Raw genomic sequence first — 14,318 nt, forward strand, 5'->3', positions numbered from 1 at the left:
AAATAATAGGCCTGAAAATCAAGGCAAAATGTTCAGACTTTAGTATAAATTCCTCTTAATTTATCAGAAATACAGGCAGTCGTTTCTCTTAATCATCTTAAATGTTGTATTGCTGATTGATAAAACATCACTGTACCATTCAGCAATAACTACATTTTTGTATCGTTTTTAATTAGGTGGGAACTGTTTATATAATCTAGGAAGAGTTTATCTCTTAGGACAAATATGTCAAACTATCTAAGTCATAGCCGTAAATAGCCAGGCCAGCGAGCATAGTTTTGATAATTATTACTTGTATGTAGTAGTATTATTTGAAAATAAGGGCTAAACGCGTGGGGAAAGCTGCATGCATTAACCTGGGGTCACATTTGGAAAGACCCGCTGACAACTTCGGACCTTGTGGCACTAGCAATTGCATTTCGCAAGAGACTACAGGGGAAAGGTACGCTTGCACGCAAAGGGAGTTACTCAAGTTTATTTGATCGAAGCGAGGAAGCCAAATCAAGGAAGTGGTGATATCAGTCTGTGCACAGGGCTCCCGATCGCACAAGCAGCAACAGTGTGTCCGGCCGGTGGCGGATCACCAGCATGGATACCCTCTGGATATTACCGCTGATGCTCATCCCGGTGCTCCTATTCACCAGCAGCACGTTTGTATTTTATTTTAAGAAATGCTTCTACGTGGCCTGGATGATGATTCTGGCGACGATCGCCATCCCGATCTGCATACTGAAGAGCGGCGGCAGGGACGTGGAGAACATGCGGTGAGTCGGGTGGTGGAGGCTGGCTGGCTAGCCGCGGTCTGGGAGAGCATCGTCACTCGACCATGTTACGGGCTTCTAAAGCCGGCTAGAGTTTCAGAAGTCGTCACGGTTTTGCCGGCGAAATGGTAAATGGCGCCGTTAGTAACTTGCACAGCTGAGACGTGAGCGGTTCGGCCGCGCTCGCCTAGCATGGATGCTAACATGGCTAGCGGCACAGATGTGCCAGCTTTGCGGCTCTCATACCCCCCCCCCCCTTCGGTCAAACGCTGAAACCTCCCGGGATGAACGGCCACATGCGCCATTTGCCATTTTAACAGGAATCAACACCTTCCGTTTGACTTATAAAATTATAAACATGCATATATCACGTGCTGTCTGTAGTATACCTTTATAGTATACCTCTTTCGTGCCCGTTAACGGCTGTCAAATGGATAAATAAGTTACTTAGTCTAATATCCAGCTTAGTCACACTTTTTTTTTCAAATTAAACAGTAATACTTTGACAATTAGTGTTATGTAGCACTTTGATTCTGGTTTCAATGTATACACGTGGGATTAAAAAAAAAAATCTCCTTTTAATCATGCAATGTAACCAGCACATGTTATCCGGCTGAATAACATTGCTCATTCTCCTGCAAGTATACACTGTTGCTTACGAAATCGGCTAGAGCATTTTTGCTTGTGAAATCCTAATATTTAAGAGGGAGAGTGTGTTGTCTTAATGCAGCCTGTGCACACATCAGGTCCCGCCATGTTGACTCTGTGATAGCTTTAAGGAATAACTGAATGTAAAAGCCAGCGAAATCGCCCTGGACACGGCGGGGTGGTACTTGTGGGAGATTTACCGAGCGGATCTGGGTATCTGTCGGTGAAGTGCCCAGCTGTGATCATCTCCTGTGATTATTTTCAATACAGGAGAATGTCTCAGTTTCAATGAAATCCGACCGGTTCTTTGAGTACTGTAACGCAAAAACCAACGTAAGTAACACCCAGTAGAATTTACGTGCAGGCCTAGATCATAACTTTTATCCCTTCAAAACCTCAGATACTTTTTTAGTTGGATAGGCTTAGGTAGATACCACAAGAGATTTATTCGGTTTTAATATTTTCTTGGTATGTTTGCACCTCTTAAGGGGAGAGCTGGTTCTGACTATTCCACCTGTTTCATTAACACATTTGGGGGGTGCGGAGTACCTGGAGGAAACCCTACGAGGACATGGGGAGAACATGCAAACTCCACACACGTAACCCAGGGTTAGATACCCTCTGGATATTACCAAACCCGGAGACTCGAACCCGGGTCTCAGAGGTGTGAGGCAACAGTGCTAACCACCATAATTATCTACCATCCTTAGATAATGGTAGATATTTCTGCTAAAGTTTCCATAGAACTGGCACTGAAGAGTTCTTTCAGTTTTACACTTCTTTCACCAAATTTGTCTGTTGAGAAATCCATTGAAGATTCAGACTGCAGTAATCGGGGTGTTGAGCGCCTGGCTTCCGTAACACACAGTAAGCCCCTGTGGGGGAGCACAGCCAGAGGAGAGCATCGGTACTTTGGTGGGGCTGATGTGGGTCTGATTTGGTAGCTCACATCCCCGTGGGTACATGAGCAATTTCATGAGTGGGTATACCTGTGATCTGAGATGCCTGGAAGCTACTGGTAATTGTTTTGACTAAATAGTGCTTTACTAACCAATGCTCAAAGTCATATCAATGTACCTCAGTCTTAACATTAAATGATAAGGTTTTATATTTATATTTTATATCTTATTTTACTCTCCTGGTGCCAGTTTTGGGTTAGCTAAGGAAGTAAGTGTAGTGTTTTTTTCTTCTTCTATTCACTGTAGAAAAAGCAGATTAGGGTAACTTATGGGATTCTGTCACAGCCTCATCCTACACTAAACCACAACCCTAACAACCCGAGACCACGAGTAGCTGCAAACAAATGTGCGTATTGTAAACAAAAGTACATGTATATTGCAGATCGATGTATTGAGAGATTTTTTCTTTGGCAGATTTTTTTAATATATATTTTTTGCAATAGTTCTTTTCTCTTTCCATTTCACTTTTTGCGGCACGTTTACGGTGCGTGTGTTTCATTATCTGCTCTCTTTTTGATGCTGTGTGAGTGGGCATGGGTTCCTGGGGGTGTCTGTCATTATCCGATCTATACCACCTGCCTGATTTGTACCTTGCACATCTGCTCACGCACAGCACTTTCCAGGTTACGTACACCGCGTTACGTTTCCTGCTACTGCCTGATCAGTTTGTCCTGCATTTTACGGCAAACCATATTGTCTACATTAACGGTGCGTAAATGAAATCGATATGATGATACGTTATCAGGCTATTTCGTATGTAAAAAAAAATATTGTATGCAAGATAAAAATTTGATATATCACCCAGCCCTACTGTTTACCTAAACAGGCAATCATGACCTGTCCTGGGAGGCATCCAGGCAGACAGCTCCTACTGCCTTAGTGGGTTTACAGAAGTACTGTCGTTCCAGGGCCCTGTAACCACAAGAAGCGACCTGAGAGTGAAGTTTCATTTTACAGGGTGGTTTGGCCAGTGAATGCCTTAAACAGAAATATTAATGCGTTTTCCCGAACCACCTTGTAAAACCAAAATTTGCAACCTGGGACCCTTCGGACCATGGCTGAGGCATACGGTGGTCTTTGCCCTGTGATACCAGACAAAACGCACTAGATAACGTTGGGGCAGTCTCTCATTTAAATGTCTGTCGTATCAGCTCTCGATGGCACTTACAGTGCCTATCATGGTGAAAAAAAGGATTCTATTCCATAGTGGAAGACGGGGGTACCAGATCCATGGGAGGCAGCAGACATGCAATTTACCAAGAACTCTGATTGGATGGCTGTGTTAGGCAGGGATTGTTTAAAAAAAATGATACCAAAGGCCTTTGCTAAATATAGTGTAACGGAGGATGAAGAAATTCATGTAAAAATGAGCATGTGATAGTGTTCCCGGTGGTGTGGTGTCCAAAGGTTACTCAGCCTTACGACACTTAAGCCGCACTGTATTCTGTTATGCTGTCTGAGTTAGCCGAAGTTTTCGGGGCTGAATATGCATGATGAAGTCATATCGCATCATATTAAAGTGCTGAAATTATGAGTCTCTTCCATTTGAAGTAGCGAGATTGCCTCTGCGCTTTAGCAATGTTTTTTTCTTAATTTATTTTAAAAGTCCATTTCAAGTACATTGAGGATTTGCCTTGGATAATGTTTCATATTTTTGTCAGCCGTGGCATTATTTAGTCTTTCTTTTTCTGCATTAGATGAGAGGTGTATGTGTAGAAATGATCAAAGACATTTACTCTTTTTAAAAAAAAAAAATTTTTGGTAACTACAGTATTTGATTTCTTTGGAGCCTCTGAAGGGACCTTTGCAAAACGAGAATGGAGAAGCTAAAGTTTCCCTTCGTGGGGTCCGTAGGTTTTTCATTGTTCTTGCTATATGCGCTGTGATGTTTCTTTTGGCAGAATAATCCGCTTTTTGGTGTGGCATGTCAAATATCTCCTGGGTCTACGTATCGATGTGAGTGGCTTGCAGAATCTGCCGACGGAGGGTCCGTACGTGATCATCTCCAATCACCAGAGCTCCTTGGATGTCTTGGGTATGTACCTCATCTTTCTGTTTTAAACTCTGTCATTAAGCCAACAGTCTCCGCCTGGGTCACATGTGTGCGGAGTTTGCATGTTCTCCCCATGTTGTCGTGGGGTTTTCTCCGGGTTCTCCGGTTTGCCCCCACAGTCCAAAAACATGCTGAGGCTAATTGGAGTTGCTAAATTGCCCGTAGGTGTGCATGTGTGAGTGAGTGGTGTGTGAGTGTGCCCTGTGATGGGCTGGCCCCCCATCCAGGGTTGTTCCCTGCCTCGTGCCCATTGCTTCCGGGATAGGCTCCGGACCCCCCGCGACCCAGTAGGATAAGCGGTTTGGAAAATGGATGGATAGATTAAGCCAACAGATCTCTTCTAATATGCACGCCCACCACAATTCCATCTGATCTCCAGGGTCATTGGTTCAGCTTGCTCAAATGTGTACATAGTGCTCTCCTGGTGTCCTTGCCAACTTTTAGGTGTGATGCCTCAAAGGGCAATTTTCCACTGCACCTGGCACCAAACTATTGGTGCTAACATATCTGTACATTACTTTTACTTTTTTCTATTAATTTCCGGTCCAGTACCAGTTCCAAACTACCAGACCAGTTGAGGCACTTTTTTGGCGCTTTGGTTTTTTGAGTGGGACTTGCCAACGTGTTTATTGTAGATTAGTTATGCATGCAACCTGCCCTGTAAACACAATACAACCGGCATCTTGAAAATGCATAATTACAAACTTAGAAACAATGGTAAAAATAAGTAAATTATGCATGCATAGACAAAAGAGGCCTAAGCTTTAATTGAGATCTGGTTGGATTAACAGATTCAATGAGATGTAGACGGCATGACTAGAAATTTCTAGACAAAATAAACTGTAACCAAATATAACTTGTTTATTAATAGAGTCTATCAAAAATGTTGCTGCTGTTGTGGAGTTATGACTGTCACGGAGAGTGCATGAAGAGCTCATGCAAAAGCAGTGGCGGTAGGCTTAAGTTTTTTAACGTGATTTATAATCTTGAAAAGGAATAATCATTTAGGTTTGTAAAGTTTTTTTTTTTTCTTGAGAGAGTAAAACTGTATTACTGAAATTTGTCCCTCCTCCACGTGAGAATTGCACGTGCTTGACGTGATGTGGATATTAATATCGCATATCTCCCAGCCCTATAATATATTATAATATATACTGTAATACACTATACTATAACAGTAGCCATTTTTGAATTCCGTACAAATCACCCTGCTATGAATTGTGATATTATCATTCTGCGCCAGGAAATTTTTTTTACCCCAGTGGAAAACTAACAGAGGTTCCACCTTTGACTCTTTTAAAGTACTAAAAGTTAGGCCCCTGGTGCAGTAGAAAAGCACCTACAGGTGATCTCATCTAAGGCAAGGTGACCCAGAAATCTGCATTGGCAGCAGGTTGGGTCAGGTGGTGTGGTCCGTTTGATAGCTCTTATGATCCTGATAGTGTAGGTAGCTGATTGGGAAGAATCCCTCCTGAGGCAAAGCCTTGACCTAGACCTCCAACAGGGCAGTATTGGCGTAATGCCGAATCATAAACAAGAACTGTAGTCAGTCCCTTGTTAACTGTAGATAACAAGCAATACTCGCCCTTGGCCTTTGTCCCTGTGAGCCCACATAACACCATGGGGCTGCACTGGTTTGGCATTACACAATCACCAGGAGGTCTACAGTGGAGCTACTGTATTGAGAGCTTGACGCATCTGTTTCCTTTGAAAGCTCAGAGCTATTACACAAGACAGTAGGTACACATATTCTTCACCCAGTGACATGAATGAGTGCATTACTTGACACGGACAGAACCTAAATTCACAAGTAGATGAAAACATTATGCTAATTGTGACTGAGTTGGTTACGACTAATGCTGATTACCTAGGATTTCCCAATAAATTGTGCCAACATAAGAGAGAGAGAGAGAAGTTGATAAGTCCAGGATTGTTTGTTGGCTCTCGGATTCATTACACCCCTAAAATACAGATTGCATTCATTAAACATGTAATTTATTGTGCACATCCTTCCTCTGCATTATTACTCTAAGTACTGTCAGAATTTCTCTTGATGCTGCTTTAATGAGTTATAATTGTACATACCCCTTCATTGAAAGTGTACATTGTGTGCAGAATTATTTAGTCAAGTACTATTCCTGGAGATAATTTTTAGCAAACGTCTGGCAGTCATAAGAGTGAATTCAGAAGTTTTCTTGTGCTCCAAGTAAGTTTACTTAAAGAAAATTTTACTTTTTTTTTTTTTTTTTTTGTGTGCCTTATTGAGTTGAGGATGTGTTTGAGTCTTTGCGTCTTTAGCAGGTTCACACAGCGCACTGCACTTACTGCATCCAAAGATTCTGTTCCAAGACCGTAGTTTTGATAAGTGGTGACATTTGATGCTAAAGGGTTTCTGGTCTAGTCTCCCCTTTAATTTCACACACTTCTTTGGCTGTTTAATTTTGGTTGTCATCTCTTTACATGCTTCTTCCATCTGCTTTGGCCATTAGCCACAAAACGCTTGACCGTGAGGTGATCATGTTTTAAAGGTTTAGCAATTTCTATTTATTTTGCATCCCTCTCACCTTCCCACTCTAAGGTCATTTTTTGGCTCATTTTAATTGTAATAGAAATGTGCTTAATTCTGCACAGGGGAGTATCTACAGTTTCATGTTTTACTCCAAATGAGAAGTACTCAGACCAAATTCATCATGCATACTTTGTTTGGACTGAAACTGTTGTTTTGGAAGAGAAGATCAAAATACTCACTTGCCTAATAATTCTGCGTGTGGTGTTAATGAAAATAATTCTGATCTTGTCATTTTGAAGGTAAAGTAGCACAAAACTATTTCAGAGTAATTAGTGTGAGCAAATAGGCGACCAGCTTCCTGTCATTTTCATTCGAGTGCTGGACTGCAGAACCTGGAATGTTCTTGTTCCAGATTGGCAATTGTTGATCTGCAAAAGAAGGAATGCAGGGAGATTTTTCAGTTCCCGTGAATGGAAATTAGGGTGGCACATTGGGGAGTAGAGTTGCGTGACATCTCCAGGGTTGCGGGTTCCATTTACAGCTCTGGCTTTACATGTGTGGGGTTTGTGTGTTTGTTATTCCTGTGTTCGTGTGGGTTTTCTGGTGCAGTAAAAAAAAATATCGGCATCCCCAAATCACCCAGCGTCTGAGTGTCCACATGTGAGTGTCCAATGACAGGCCGCTATGGGTGTCACTAGCCCTGTACCCCAGGCTGCATGGGAGAGGCTCCAGGCCTTCCTGTGATCCTGTACTAGGTAAGTGGTACAGAAGGTGGATGGATGAATGAACATGCCACAGTGGCTCATTTGGTAGCACTGTAACCTGTCATCCCCAGGGGGTGTGGGTTTTATTTCAGGTTCTGGTGCAGTTGAAGATGGATGAATGGAAATGAATGAAATATCGACTCACATAAAGTAATTCGCAGAAATAATAAATAATATTTGGATTTCCCAAGAGGTCTTAGTAATATTGTTTTGGGGGGGGGGGGGGGGTGTGTGGAAAGGCTGATGGTTTCTGGGAAGATTGGGTGTTGAAGTGAACCCTGTGGCTGTGGAGGAATGGGGGTTAAGTGGTGGAAAATCGGTCCTTCCCACAGGTGTTTTATTAAATCTGAATTACAAATGGCAGCCTTGTGATTAATGTGTGGCTCGTAATTCTTACTGTGACCCAGCAATGTCCCCTGCTGTGCTGGGCTGGTGCTCTGTGCTGATGGGACTGGTCAGAGGTCTGTTTTCTTGTTATTCATTGTTGTAATGCTAATCTATTGATATATTGTGACATCATGTGGTAATACTGTGATCGTGTGCTAATAAGCTGTATGGAAGATGGGTGAATTCTTATGATGAAATTATGTTAAAGTCATTTAGTGGAGTCATTTTATGGTTGCCGTTATAGCATTACAAATACAGCCTGTAGTACCTATTATTATTTGAGTACCTGATATGCAGGACATAATGGTTTACTGGCAGTGTCAGTTCCTGCAGTGGAGTTGTTCCTTCCACTGGGGGTTGGTGTTAATGGAAAGCTGAGGCGCTACACCAAAGCTAGCTGCCTAATTATGTTGTAGAAGCCAAAACATGATGAGGGAGACGCCCTTTGGCTTCAGTAATTTCTAATTAATGCCTGTGAGAGGAATCTGTTGGCTCTCGCATGGTGCTCACATGAGTCAAATAACCAAAAAGGTATGACTTTAACGTAGAAGGGTGGGGGAAAACATTGCTGACTCTATTTTCTCTCTCTGCTTCCCCCTCTACCCAATTCTTGGATGCTTTCATTAGTGTGAAACTAGATATCAGTCAGGCACTCGCGTTAAAATTTAGTCAACGTGACTCTCTGGCCTGTTGGATAGTGCTGAGAGAGCCACTGACTTACCTGGGCCATATATATATGCAATATATATGACGGTCGTTTTAGAACCTGGCTGCACTATGTATATATATACGTATATGTATGTATGTATATGTATGTATGTATGTGTATATATATATATATATGTATGCATGTATATGTATGTATGTATGTATGTATGTGTATGCATGTATATGTATGTGTATGCATGTATATGTATGTATGCATGTATGTATATGTATGTATGCATGTATATATATGTATGTATGCATGCATGTATATGTATGTATGTATGTATATATATGTATGTATGTGTATGTATGTATGTATATATATGTATACTTTTAATGTCTGTCCTATATTTATGCCCATATGTTAAAATGATGAATGAAAAATTGATTTCTGCTGGGGGCAATGATAGAAGATCACCGCAAACATAAAGCGTAATGAATGGCCTGGATTACACTTCTGAAACGGAGGTTAGCTGGAATGTATGCATACATGTATGTATGTATGTATGCATGCATGCATGTAGCAGGAATTGTATTGGGGTAGTGAGTGGATAAGTCTCTGTGCCTGTGATCGGAAGATCACCTGTTTGAGTCCCAGCAGTCACATGTTTGTAGGCCCCTGAGCAGGGCTCTTAACCCCCAGGTCCAGGGTTGCTGCTGTGACACCCCCCTGAATGGATGTCTCATGGAGAGCAAAATGGGGTAGGCTAGGAGAAGCATTCCAATGTAGCCCTACTCATTGTGCAATTGACTCATTCACAAGGATAATTTCATTTCATGTTTTAATTGTGTTTATAAATAACTAGTAACCAGTGTTTGTCACAGTTTACCAGAATGACTTGTGATGTGGTATTTTACTTGTGACTGCCGATTTAAAGATGTCTGGCACTCATTACCTGACAGGTTGAATGCGGGTTGGATACTTGGGGGTAACTCGAGGACTCCTCCTTGCAGGCTTGATGGAGATCCTCCCAGACCGCTGCACCTCGATCGCCAAGAAAGAGCTTGTGTACGCCGGCACTGTGGGCATTGTGTGTTGGCTCGGGGGCATCATTTTCATCAACCGCAAGAAGACCGATACCGCCAAGAGCGTTATGGCCGGTGCCGCCCGCACCATGCTGGACAAGCAGGTGGGTGCACGTCCCTCTTCGGAGCCTTCATGGGTACGGGTGCCTGATTTTACCCATCGGCATGACTTAGAATGTGGCAGAAAGCCACGGGGAGCTTGTTGGCATACTTTCCGCAGAGAGTGACCTTGATGTGCCACTCCATTTCCTGTATCCCGACTCGCATTGCAGATCCGTCTGTGGGTCTTCCCCGAAGGCACACGGAACCAGAAGGGTGACCTACTGCCCTTCAAGAAGGGTGCATTCCACCTGGCAGTGCAGGGGCAGGTGAGATTGTGGACTTAGGGAAACGCCTCGCATTGCTACCCGGCTCATCTTCTCTTTACCTTGCCTGTGAGGTGTCATACTTTAAATGAGGCTTCCTGCCTTTGCTGTGTTTTGGTTTGGCTGTAATGTATTCCTGGGGGAGAGTGCCTGTAGGCTTTCCTTACCTTATTACGCAAATTAAGTTGTGCTGGGTGGTGTGAAGCAGACCCATTTGTGTAAATTTATATTCAAGGAATTGGTTATGCATAGTTTTAAGCGGTTTAATTTAAAACAACAATTTAAATTTTTATGAAGGTGTTTTTGTTTTAGAAAACCGGTCACTGACTCATGACTGGCAGAGTGGACTGCTATTAATCCTGACCATACGAATAATGAGGGTAGCTATTGCTGTTGGCCTATGTGCCCCCAAGATATTTGTATAATTTGTTGAAGAAAATATGGTGTTCCCTCACTTCTACCTCACTCTTAGCATGCCTTAGTGCCGGGACTAACTGTGCCTGGGCTGCCCTAGTGCCGGGACTAACTGTGCTTGGGCTGCCCTAGTGCCGGGACTAACTGTGCTTGGGCTGCCCTAGTGCCGGGACTAACTGTGCTTGGGCTGCCCTAGTGCCGGGACTAACTGTGCTTGGGCTGCCCTAGTGCCGGGACTAACTGTGCTTGGGCTGCCCTAGTGCCGGGGCATAAATGTGCTTTGGTTGCCTTAGGGCCGGGGCATAAATGTGCTTTGGTTGCCTTAGGGCCGGGGCATAAATGTGCTTTGGTTGCCTTAGCACTGGAGCTAGCTGTGCTGGTCACCACAGAACAACGCACATTCCCTGGATGCTCACCAGGAACCAAATGTTTCCCCCAGTGACCCAGTGTCTGACTTTGCACAAGACCAGTTCATATACTATTATTAGCCATCCACATAGCTATACACATATTTACAGGCTTGGTCTGCAATCCCCCTTCCCTGCACAGTGGGTCCTTTCTATGGTCCTTTTAGCAAAGAACCATTTGTCCAAACACAGCCCTGCCTGCTGACTGTTGCTCTCAGTTTCCCCCCCATTGCTTCTGCGGGCAGTCTCATGCGTTTCTGCTAACTCCCCATCTTGCTTTTCAGGTTCCCATCATTCCAGTCGTCTTCTCCTCCTACAGTAACTTCTACTTGCGCAAAGAAAAGCAGTTCCGATCTGGTAATGCATCACTCAAAATCTTTTGATCATGTCAATTTTTTTTTAAATCCTGGTGTCTTCTGTTTGGAAATATGGTCCAGAGTAGATTCCAGATTTTAAAATGGCCTGATAACGGGAAGAGACAGTCTGCATTGTGGGCGTGATACTTTGGTAAAGAGAGAAAGCAGGTGAGACACTGCTTTAGGTATTCTAATCACTCTTATATAAATCGAAAACTGGCAAGCGAACCACTTACTCTAGATATTCAATAAGAAATGCTTAGTCAGACTGTGCTGGAGTGTCTCTCCTTACAGTGTGGTGGTCAAAGCTTACAAACGTCTCCAGATCTCTAAGTTCTGCCTGCCTCTCCACTGCCTCCCTCCAGGAACGATAAACCTGAAGATCCTCCCAAAGATTGAGACCAAGGGCATGACCACGGACGACATCTCCGCGCTTTCGGACAAATCTTACAAGATCATGCGCTCTGCGTTCATGGAGATCTCCGACATAACCGCTCACAGCAATGGACCCTCTAGCCATTAGGCGGGCCCCGGCTGGCGGCAGACCCCGCCTGCTCGCCCGTCCATCCATCCATCCATCCGGGATCCACATGGTCGCGGTGGTAGCAGCTATACACAGCATGCTTGTCTCATTCGTCTTTAAGCTGTGGGCGTGGCGAGCTGGGGGAAGGCGAGCATGCTCCCTTACAGGCTTCCCTGGTGGCTTCCAGCCACCTCTGGAGAACATTAGAAGAGAAGGAGGAGTTGGAGCCTGTCTCAGGCTTTTGGGTGGAGTGTCAGTTAAACGCCTGAGCTCAGCCTCTGCTAACCTAACTGGTTAGTACTTTTGACACGCGGTGTGGGTTTCAGCTGCTCATTCCCAGCTGGGCCTGGCTGAGTCCCGTGGACTTTGTACTGTAGTCCTGATGACAGAGCCTGTTATAGAAGCACATTCATCGTGCATGCCTTCCGATGGCTTGCTCCTTGGTGATTTTTTTTATTTTCTTTTTGCCTTCTCTCTCCTCTTTGTGACTTCATCTTACCCCAAATCCCCTTTGTCTGTTTTGATGTTTATGTATGTGTGTATTCGTGAAGTGGAACTTTGTTTTTTTTTTTTTTCCCTTTCTGTTCAGTTACCTATTTAACCCCTTCTTGTCCTTTATTCTCCTCTCTTGTCTTCCCAACTTCCATACCCAGTTGCCTAACAGCTTACACAGTGATTATTGCTATGGAAAAGGGTTATAACTTTATTCCAGCGTTGCGGTACGTCTTTCCACCCTCTGTCTGCCATTCTCATGTGCTTTCCAGCTCTCTACGTCACTCGCCTGTATAATCAAAGGCCTGTATTCCACCCTGTGTAACTCAACATCCTCTCCTAATAATTCTGTGCCCTGGAGAGTCGTGTAAAACTCAGTAACGCTACAGATATTTACAGCATCCAGTGTAGATGTTATTCTAAGGTCCAAGACCATTGTCCAGCTTTTTATTGTCCAGGACATTCCATCAAGAACACAGAAATAGTTTTTCTATTTCTAATAAACTGATCTTTTCACAGTCAGGAATTTCCCTATGGCAAGGGGGTAAAAAAAAATCAAACCAAAAATCATATTAAAAATCTTCAGTATTAGGTTGGGGGTTCTTAGTGGTGCACAGGAGTGATGTCTGTTCTCTTTGAAATATGTTACTAGGCCTCTCTGTCTCTTGTATGCATGGTGAGCAGTGTGCCATGCACACGATGATGATGTCACAGAGAAACAATGACAGTGACCCTTTACAAGCCCTACACACAGTCTGCATTCCTAGCTGCTATGTGAGGGCTTCACGTCATACGCCGCACTGACTGAGAAACCAATGCTGCTCACTGAGGCATGCTACCGATTCCTTAGTACTTGTGACTTATCGCATTTTGAAAACATGTTAAAACCATGTGTAAAAACGTATTACTAATAAGCACAATAGTCATCTAGAAATGGTTATGCGAAGCACTACTCTTCATTTAAAGACATTTGTTTATCGTGCAAGAGAGAACAAATGCGTGTATATAAAGCTCATCAGCATATGTGTGATATGACTTTGGCTGCCCTTATAAGCAGGCATGCTTTCAGCTCCAGTCTTCTAGCCTGAAACTGCATTAAAATGAGCGACATGGTGACGTCCGGCAGTTTGAATATACAGTATAAAGGTTCGTTCGTTTTTTTTTTTTCTCTTCGATAAATCTTTGCAAATGAACTTGACCGCTACTAACCCGTTTACAGTGGAAGTTACTAGGGGTTGTGTTTCGTGCTACTGACCGACCCCTGCTGGATAATTCCCAAATTACACTTGGCTTGAATCCATTCTGTTGCCTGTTCTGTGGTGATATATTGATTTATGCATTTGTGTTAAATTGTCTTTTAGATATAAAGAGGTAAAATTAATTTGTACAGGTGTCATATTTAATCAAAAGTCAAAATGCATTATTTTTTTTTTTCGTTTAAATGCTTTCAAATGAAATATTTTTTGTTGTACATGCAAGTGAGAATTGGGTGTGTTTGAGTATGTTGTATGTGTATTGTTGGGAAACTGTCAAAACAACCCGACATATTTTTTAAAACAGACCAGCCTTTTTTTGGAAAATGAATTTAATTATGTAAAGAACTACCTGTGTATGTATCAAATCTATACAAGCATTCTAAATATTAACTTAAATACATAAATAGTCAACTTGATGTCCTCTGGTACTGATGGGCTCAGAGGAGGGACTGGAGTTGGTTTAGAGAGATGAATATGTAAACAAATATATAACCTTGATCCTGATTTTTGTTGTTTTAAACAGTGTCCAGTCTTGTGCCTTAAATGACAGTTTTAATGTAGGAATGACGTAGTTTCCGCTCTTATGAGATGAATTCAGTGGCAATATGTTTTGGTATTTTAAAAAAAAAAAAATCCTTCAAAATGCATTCGGACGTAACATTTTAAAAATGCATGTCCGTTTTTCACTCT

The 14,318-nt window shown here is 42.9% G+C and overlaps 1 protein-coding gene across 1 annotated transcript; it reads left to right on the forward strand.

Moving 5' to 3' along the window:
* The first annotated feature begins 456 nt into the window (after positions 1 to 456).
* LOC125718698 (1-acyl-sn-glycerol-3-phosphate acyltransferase alpha-like) lies at positions 457 to 14,132 on the forward strand. Its single transcript, XM_048992684.1, has 6 exons — positions 457 to 764; positions 4,270 to 4,403; positions 9,744 to 9,919; positions 10,088 to 10,183; positions 11,286 to 11,358; positions 11,723 to 14,132. Exons 1-6 carry the CDS (start codon positions 589 to 591, stop codon positions 11,878 to 11,880), a joined length of 813 nt encoding a protein of 270 aa, XP_048848641.1. The 5' UTR covers positions 457 to 588; the 3' UTR covers positions 11,881 to 14,132.
* The last annotated feature ends 186 nt before the right edge of the window (positions 14,133 to 14,318 follow it).

Source organism: Brienomyrus brachyistius, chromosome 2, assembly GCF_023856365.1.
Source record: "Brienomyrus brachyistius isolate T26 chromosome 2, BBRACH_0.4, whole genome shotgun sequence".
NCBI lineage: Eukaryota > Metazoa > Chordata > Actinopteri > Osteoglossiformes > Mormyridae > Brienomyrus > Brienomyrus brachyistius.

Coding starts and splice junctions, on each gene's coding strand:
- LOC125718698 (XM_048992684.1), top strand. CDS start 589: ATGGATACCCTCTGGATATTACCGCTGATGCTCATCCCGGTGCTCCTA. Junction 765..4,269: donor AGGGACGTGGAGAACATGCG/GTGAGTCGGGTG, acceptor TTCTTTTGGCAG/AATAATCCGCTTTTTGGTGT. Junction 9,920..10,087: donor GCACCATGCTGGACAAGCAG/GTGGGTGCACGT, acceptor CTCGCATTGCAG/ATCCGTCTGTGGGTCTTCCC.